General features: G+C 39.0%; 1 protein-coding gene across 2 annotated transcripts in view; it reads right to left on the reverse strand.

Annotated features, from left to right (window-relative positions):
- Ranbp17 (RAN binding protein 17) overlaps nt 1–9009 on the reverse strand; it is a 352625-nt gene that overhangs the window by 124244 nt on the left and 219372 nt on the right. Inside the window, exon 14 of one of the 2 annotated variants that reach the window (XM_026780757.1) lies at nt 5521–5580. The exons of the other annotated variant lie outside the window; for it this stretch is intronic. Within the exon in view, the coding sequence (XP_026636558.1) occupies nt 5521–5580 (60 nt within the window). The remainder of the gene's footprint in view (nt 1–5520; nt 5581–9009) is intronic. 2 annotated transcript variants of the gene reach the window in all.

Consider the following 9009-nt stretch of genomic DNA (forward strand, 5'->3'; position numbering starts at 1 on the left):
CAACACTATCTTAGCAGAACTAACACTAACTTAGGAGAACACTATCTTAGCAGAACTAACAACACTATCTTTTATGTTCACTGTGCTCACTTTACTAATGATTTTTAATGATCAAATGTATAGTTTTGTCAATTCTACTTCAAAAAAATTTTTTTTGGAAACAGGATCTTGTATTTAAAACCTCATTCCCTAAGCATGGGAACTGGCAAACTTTTGCTGTTTAAAACAGAATGGTTTTAAAGCTTATGTATTTCCTGGAAAAAGCTTACTCTAAGATTAGGTAAGGAGAACTTTCTTCCTTGGAAATTTGGGAGCATCCATGGCTTCAAGTCTATTATCGATACTTATAATACCATATAATAAGTACGATCTAGTAGTGCCAGTTTCTCATGTGAATAAATGTCTCGCCCCTTATTTAGGTTTGTACACTTCGAGGGGAGGGGAAACGTCTGTTCAGCAGTATTGAGGAATATTATTTTAAGATGTGTCACATTTGTTTATGCTGTGGAACATTTGTTTTAATGATACAAAGATGTGTTGAATTCTTTTATGTTTCATTTGTTTAACTCTGTGAAGCTGTGATACTTCGCCTGTCTAAACTATCTGATTGGTCTCATAAAGAGCTGAATGGCCAATAGCAAGGCAGGGGAAAGGGTGGGCATGGCTGGCAGGCAGAGAGAATAAATAGAAGCAAAGCGAAAAAGACCCAAGGAGTAAGACAAAGAAGGGGAAAGTCACCCAGCCAGCCATGGAGTCAGAATGAAAGTACAATAACAGAAGTAAGAAAAGGAAAAAGCCCAGACGCAAACAGTAGATAGGACAATTTAAGAAAAGCAGGCAAGAAACAAGCCAAATTAAGGTTAGGCATTCATAACTAAGAATAAGTCTCCATGTATTTGTTTAGGAGCTGGACGGTGGGCCCTCCCAAAAGAGTAAAGAGTAAAAAGTAACCAACACATAGTAGTGCTTAGAATATGGTCTTGAACTTAGCTAAAGAAAGAATAGGCTTTGGTTCCAAAGACATTTGGATTTGAATTTTTTTTTTAAGAAAATGAGGCACTTTAAATAATATTTATTAGTTTTATTTCATGTGAAAATTTGTCTGTGTGAGGGTGTTGGACACCCAGCACCCATGAACTGGAGCCACAGATAGCTGTGAGTTGCCATGTGGAAACCTGGAACTGAACCTGTGTCCTTTGGAAGGGCAGTCAGCCAGTGCTCCCAACCACTGAGCCATCCCTCTAGCCCTAGATCTTGGTTTCTTATTGGTAAAACAGAAATAATAATCAACGATAATTTTTTTTTGACTTTTTGAGACAGGGTTTCTCCGTAGTTTTTGGTTCCTGTCCTGGAACTAGCTCTTGTAGACCAGGCTGGCCTCGAACTCACAGAGATCTGCCTGCTTCTGCCTCCCGAGTGCTGGCGTCAACAATAATTCTTTTTTTTTTTTTTTTTTTTTTTTGGTTTTTCGAGACAGGGTTTCTCTGTGGCTTTGAAGCCTGTCCTGGAACTAGCTCTGTAGACCAGGCTGGTCTTGAACTCACAGAGATCCGCCTGCCTCTGCCTCCCGAGTGCTGGGATTAGAACAAAGGGTTTTCATAGGTTTTAGAGATGAATGAGTGATAACCAGTCACGAACCTTGGCACTTCGCAGTTACTTTACAAATGCTACTTCCTACTGTCCCTTTTCATGGGCCTTTCTGCCTAGCAGACTCTAGATAGAATGCTCAGCTAATACCCTTTGCAAGAGAAGGACTTACAAAAGAAACAGAAAGGGAAGACGTATTTCTCTTGGAGACACACACACACACCCTCCCTCTCCCCGCCCCCCCACCGTGTGTGTGTGTGTGTGTGTAGTGCTACTGCATAATGAAGAATGTGCAGCAACCCGAGAGTGGCATCAGTTGCCTTTCCTGATCATACTCTACTTCATTTATTGAGAAAGGGTCTCTTTCTGAACCAAGAGTGTGCCTATTTTTGTTAGCCAACTTATCCTGGGGTTTTTCTCTATCTCCTGCTCCTCAGTGATGGGATTATCCTGCCTGCCCACCTGTCTTTTATGTGGGTTTTGGGGATCCAAATTCTTCATGTAGTATGGCAAATGCTTTATCTGCTAAGCCATTTATTTCTCCAGCACTCATGGAGATTTTAATAGCATAAAGATAACCATCAAGACCAATAAACCTTTGAAATTTGCATTAATAATTCTGAAATTTTTATGTATATGTTGACCCAATTAACACATTCTAGTCACAGAAATTGCCTTTGTTAAAGGGATAAAAAAAAAACTATGTCAGTATCTTATGACACAGAACCATCAATTCTCTCTTCTTCCTTTGTTTCCTTTTTGTGGTGCTGGGAACTGAATCTAGTACCTCATGCAGGTTAGACTAGCCTCTACCACCTCTATGGGTACAGTCTCCTGAACATCAACTTTTTCTACTTCTAAACAGTTGCTGCCTTAGAAGCTACAAAATACTCGTTTTAATTCCAACACATTAAAACAGCTAGTGAAATAAATGGAATTTCTATAAATATCAGAAATTGTCATTACAGTTTGAGAATACATGTTCTTAAAAAAAATCACCTTACTAAATCCCTGTTATTTTACTACAAAGGTTCTTTTAACTCTCAGGAAAGAGTGTCTGTATGTGAATGGACAACTCTGGTGGTGAAGTCACTCATGGCAGATGCGCTTGTGCGTTTATTTACAGGCAGACAGCTTCAATCATCCTTTCATTTTTCTGCTTTCCTCAATGTTCTTCTATACAGTTGTCAAATAAGACAACCAGAGAAGGGAATCAACATAGAAATAGCAGCAAGATATTTGACTGTAAATTTAATAAAGCATAATAGTAAACCCTGTGCTAATTTTTAAACTGCCTTCCCCCTCCAAGCCGATACTCAGCATTAGGTATCTGCTGCATTCTGGCTATAGCTTGTGAGAAGCTAATTATGTCAATCCTTACAGCTGAAGTAGATTACAGACCTGGGAAGCCCAGAATGTTAGTTCCTGGAGGTTGATGGATATAATGACAGTCACAGAGACTCAATAGCAGCCCTCTGTGAAATGTACTCAGAAGCACCACATGAAACAAATGAGAAATAACCAATCTCTCATTGTGTACAAATATGAGAAAAAGAGAAACCCAGTTCTGTAGGTTTTCATAAGAGCCGTTATAATGAATTAAGATTTTTGGATAATGAATTTTCAGAAAATTACAGCAAGTTAATAACCATAGGCTCTCTATAGATGTTTAAGATGTTATAACTTCTCAAGGCATAAAATTCGCAGTGCTGTGGAAATCAGCAGCAAAGATGTCTGCCATCGGGTGACAGACAATCTCTGAACCTCTTTATTCTCACAAACGTACATCAAACAATATAAAATTGGTAATATAACCTATATCCAAATAAATTTTAAAGCACTATATTAATTTACTGGAGTGACTTATCAGTTAAGGCTTTGACTTGTAATTTCAAAATATTTGGCTCAGAAAGCACTTGCATGGGGACAGTGCCACACACAGGACAGTTTCCTTAGGACAAAGGTGCTACTGTTACTTAGGATATAATTTGAGACTTGGACATGGAACTCTATATTATGAGTAAGAAAGCAATTTTCATTATTTTTGTCTTGTGGTCAATTCATTTCTTTTTAGATGAGGACCCTGTAAAAGATGGGAGGTGTTGGTAGCAGCCTGATGTGGAGAACGCAACATTTCATTACTTAGCTGGACCATTTGGAAGGAAGGACACTGAGCTATTTCATTGACATTTGAAGCACAATAAAACAGGAACATTATAATAAGCAACATTACAGCAAGAGAATTATTGGTACAAACTTCATTGCTGCATATTAAATATGCAAACTTAGTGATGTTGAATAGATCTATATTAATCTTAGCCAAGCTTTCCATAGCATTTAAAATAAAATTACTAAATATAGGAATGAAATTAAGACAAAAAAAATCCTTTGGCAGAATTTAATTTAAAACTGTAATTTAAGTTGGAAACTAAGTGGAAATGGCTGAGCAATCTACTTGTCCCCGTCAGCAGAATCTGTCAAAGGGAAGCCAGTACATGGAAGCATAACGCAAACCTTCCATTTGTACTCTATCAGGAATATCTCAGCCCACCATCTGTGGGGCCATCTTGTAAGGGGACACGGACCTAACAAATCTCTTAAGAAGCATCCCCGATCTGCTTGAATAACCTATTGTGTAAGGAAACTTGGAGCAAGCACTCTGGCCTCACATTTCCTTTGCTCCACATCCTGTGGCAGAGCAGGAGCTCAGCAGGCTGGGGTGCAGGGCTGCCTGCTGCTTGTGATAATCCCCTCTCCCAGTAGGGGCCTCCACTGATGCATGGCTAAGAACATGCTTCCTCTTTTGCTTGCATCCCAGTGGGGTTTCCATTCCTGACATGGGCCCAAATCCAGACTGCTAAAGGAAGGTAGAAAAGTTAGACAACTCCAGATGCTGCCAGAAATATTTCTGAATACCTTTCTAAACAATCATTTGTTGGACAGAAGTGCACAGGTAGTGTGAAAACCAGCAAGACTGGCAATTTTGAAGAGTTTTTCTTTCCCACCCCCACAACCAGAGCTAAGGTCTAACTACCACCTGTTCAACAGAATCTGGCTGTTTGCCGCATTTTCCTTCAGGGAGTCACTGGCTAAGGATCTTCACCAGCATGGACCTAATGCCTCCCGACAGGCTGTCCCTAGCCAAGAGGGACCTGGGTTGAGTGCACCAGTTATTGGTCACAGGATACACAGCTCATGGAGACTCCTGTGGTGCAAGCAGCTGAGAGCCAACCAGAGAAGATGAAGAGTGTACATTTGTCCTGACACAGCTTTACTCTTGCTGGCTGCCAACTCACTCCATGTCTGGAGCCAAGCTTCTGTTACACCAGTCTTCTGTGGATAAAACCATGCTAAAATCCTAGGTATTATTTTTCCAAACTCAAGGTTATGACAAAAGAAGAAGACGGGTTGGCTAGAAGGTCTGAGACCGTGGATTGAAGGAAGCATTATAAATAAACATTAAAGGGTTTATTTATAATTTTGTGTTATAACAAAACCTTGTAAGAGGATAAAAGGGCTAAAGGCAGAGGTGAGGAACTAGGAAGAATAGGATTTTGTTTATTCTGCATGCTTCTTGAAGGTGTCAGCCAGAAACACAGTCTGGCACAGGTGTGTGCTAGTTACTATCCAGTAGCAGATACCATTCAATGTAGTAAGTACAACTTACCCTCTCAGGGGTCAGAAATGCCATAATCAAGAAACCTAAACTGCTTTCACATTAGCTAGTCTTTAGTTGGTCCTACTAATTAGCTGACTAATGAACAACATTTGGCTTTAATCCCATACACTAGGATTATACAGTATATAAGACAGTCAAGGTAACACACCCATGTCCTTATCTCCGTGTCCATCTCAGTAACAAGAACCTGGGATTGCAGTGAGACAAGCATAGAAACTGGTGATCCCATCACCATAACTAGGTACTCAACTCACCTTAACTATTTTCCAAGCCTTCTCTGGAACTCTGGAAACATCATTCTTCGGGCGTACAACCTAAAAAGCACAGAGTTTATGGACCTGGCACCTGACATCAGAGACATAGAGAAGAGCACTAAGCCTTCCCGATTTCAGGTGCAGGAAAAAAATGGCTCTGAATCTTTTTTGCTGTCACTTAAAAGAATTCTTATGACACTGATTTTCATTCTGAAACTATAGTGGCATGAAGTCATTTTCAAACTCTGAATGTGGCTATATGAATTACAATGGGTTTGCTCCAGTAGAATAATTAAAAAGGGATTCAAAAGCCAATCATTCAAGGCTAGCTCTAAAAAAGGAACAAATAAACGATGATGGCAGAACTATTTAAAGAATTGTTTAATATTGTCAGTTTCCGGGAGGCACTTATACTAGGCAAACACGTGGAGCTAATGATGTCAGTAGCCAAGTCACCAACTGATGACCACAGCCACATTTAATACCAACACACTCAGCTGTATGGACAGGCACAAGTAAATCAGTCAGTTTTCCACACTTAGTCCACACTCTTGTATACGCACATTTATACAACCCTCTAGAAAGGCATGTCCACTTGTAATTGTAGTAAATATAAGATAATTACTTAGAAGCAATCTCTACTTTTATTATTTTTGTCTATTTTACATGATTCTATATTTCTTTCTGGAGCCTCTCTCTGAAACCACATCCCATTTCCTATATTAGAAGACAGCCTCTGTAACTTCTGATCTCCTAAGACACACTTAATTCTTTATCCTGTCCGGATGGGAGGGAATCTGTAGCATGGTAAAGGATGAGATAATAACCCAGGAATGAAAATCAGCAGTGACATTTCTGTTTTTCCACTGTGTCAAGCATGCTGTTTTTATAAGATGGAATTTCATGTGGCCAAAGCCGGTCTTGAACTTGCTATGTAGTGGACATGAGCAGATCCTTCTGCCTCCCCTTCTAGAGTGCTGGGATTATAGACATATATACCATCATGGCTGGTGTTATGTGGTGTAAGGAAACCAAGTCAAGGGCTCTATCGTGCTAGGCAAGTATTTCATAAACTCAGTTACATTTTTAGCTCGCTCTTTTCACATAGTTAAGAAGTTTCTTTGCCCAATTTTCAATTGGTCCTATACACTAACCTAATTGATGAAAACTTTTATCTTCAAAGGCAACTCCTTGAAGTGCTAAGATCTGGTTTTAACTCAGAGCAGGCAATATTTGCAGGAACAGCCTAAATCCTGTTTCTGTCCAAGTTTTCTATCTTGTAATTTAGTCATAAACATGCAAGAGCCCGACTGGTATAGCAAACAGTACAGGACCTCAGGAAACATATTCTTCTGTCAGTAAGCAAACAAAAATGACATTTACTAAGCACATATTTTTTAAGGTAATTTCAGCCAGGAGGAAGCACTCAAATAATGCACAATGCAACACATGAGGTTTTGATTGACAATCTTCTACTTAGTAGCTTTGCAGATAATCACTCAAAAACATTTTTATTTAATGAATTAATTCTATAACTTTAAATTACTTTTTGACAGTCTCTATTCCTCATCTATATAAGAATACAAAGAATAATGTAAAAATCAATAATAATATGTGAGGCTGGAAAAATGGCTCAGTGCTTAAGAGCAAGTGCTCCTTGCAGAGGACCTGGTTTCGGTTCCTAGGACACATGGTGGCTAAAACCTAACCCCAGTTAGATCTGGGGGATCTAACCCATTCTTTCTTCTGACCTCTAAGGGCACCAGTCATGTATGGGATGCACAAACATACAAGCAAGCAAAACACTCCTACACAAAAATAAGTCTAAAACAAAAATATCATCACTAATCAGGTAGGAATCTAGAGGGATAGTTGGGGCATAGGTTCTGAAGTTCAAGATTCGTGGGATTCAGCCAACCACAAAATGACTGCAATAAGTTGATTAACCTTTAAAACTTGGCTTTTTAAAAGACTATAGGATGAGGATATATGTAGGACCTACTATTTGGGAGCTTTTGAAATGGTGAATTCAAATGGAGTATGCAGGACAGTCCTGACACAGTAAAATCCCCATTCACATAAGCTGCTGTAGCTACTACTGGCACGTAATAAGAGGACCGTCCTTTTCCTTGCAATCTTATGTGTAAGGCAGTCCTTATCAATTCTTCCTGTAATGACTGCTCTGGACCGAATGCTGGAAAACAGATGCGTGTCCTAGGTTACATGTGAAGAACTTTAGTTAAATAAGGATGGCTACAGGGGAGAAAGGCAGCACAACACCCATGTATTGTCAGTAGTAGGAGCAGCAAGAATCGTCATGGGGCAGGAGATGGGGAAAAAACAGAATGGCAGTTCATGATGTCTACCTGAAGGCTCATCTGATCACTGTGCGCTCAGTCCTGAAGCCCTCATCCTCATTTTACAAGTCATTGCAGATTTCTACTTCCTACTTCTACCATAAATTTTCAACACACTAGACAAGTGGATGATTTTTATTTCCATATCCAATAAATTATTGAAGTTTTTCCAATTCAGATCAGTGAATCCATCTAGTTGTCAAAGTTTTTCTCAGTACATCTACACAAGGGATTCAAAAATAAAATGAAAAGTTTGTAAATTATTTTAAAAATAGTGTGAGGGTGCCCAAGGAGCAGTCATTACAGTAATAACTGACAAGGACTGTCTTACATAAAAGATTATAGTGTTAGTGATCTCTATGCCAGACTCTGGGTTCTGAGTCAGGTTTTCTGTTTTAGGATGAATTATATAAACATCTGAATCTAGTTTAGCGTTCTCATCACTGATGACCAGCTAAGACCATTGGTTCAATCTATTACTGGAGAAATAAAATTCCCTTGGGAAATAATTAACATGAGGATGAAAGTCACAATGTTGATTTTGTTAGCACACACTCACTGTAACTGATCATGCCTAAAACCCATCTCTACAGACAGGAAATATGACAGAACAGAAAACAAACTGGATTGATTTGAAGTAAAGTGATTTCATGAAATATTAGTTCTCTAAAAGGATGATAATCATATCTAGTAAAAAAACAACTACATGGAAAAATTAATGCTTCCAGCCAAGTGTTTACGCTATGAGCAGAAACTCTCTACAGGTTGGAAGATGACTTAAGATAAAACTGTACTCCCAAACTTTTCCTAGACTTCAGTAACTAAAAATGCAGAATTTGGCACATACACCTTTAAGAAGGTTGAAATATGTTGGACTGGTAGATGTGACATTATGATCCATGCATACAAATGCAAATGCCCAGATAAAATGAACACTCCCAAATTTGTACCACAAAGAATGAAAACATTTCTAATGAGTCAGCCAAGTGGGCCAAGAAGGAACAACTGAAGGAAGTGGCCACAAAAACTTGTAGATAAGAAATGACAGTACAAGTTTGCATTCCCACCAGCAATGGATGAGCGTACCCCTTTCTCCACAACCTCTCCAGCAAAGGCTATCATTGGTGTTTTT

This window comes from Microtus ochrogaster, chromosome 7 (assembly GCF_000317375.1).
Source record: "Microtus ochrogaster isolate Prairie Vole_2 chromosome 7, MicOch1.0, whole genome shotgun sequence".
NCBI classification, from domain to species: Eukaryota; Metazoa; Chordata; class Mammalia; order Rodentia; family Cricetidae; genus Microtus; species Microtus ochrogaster.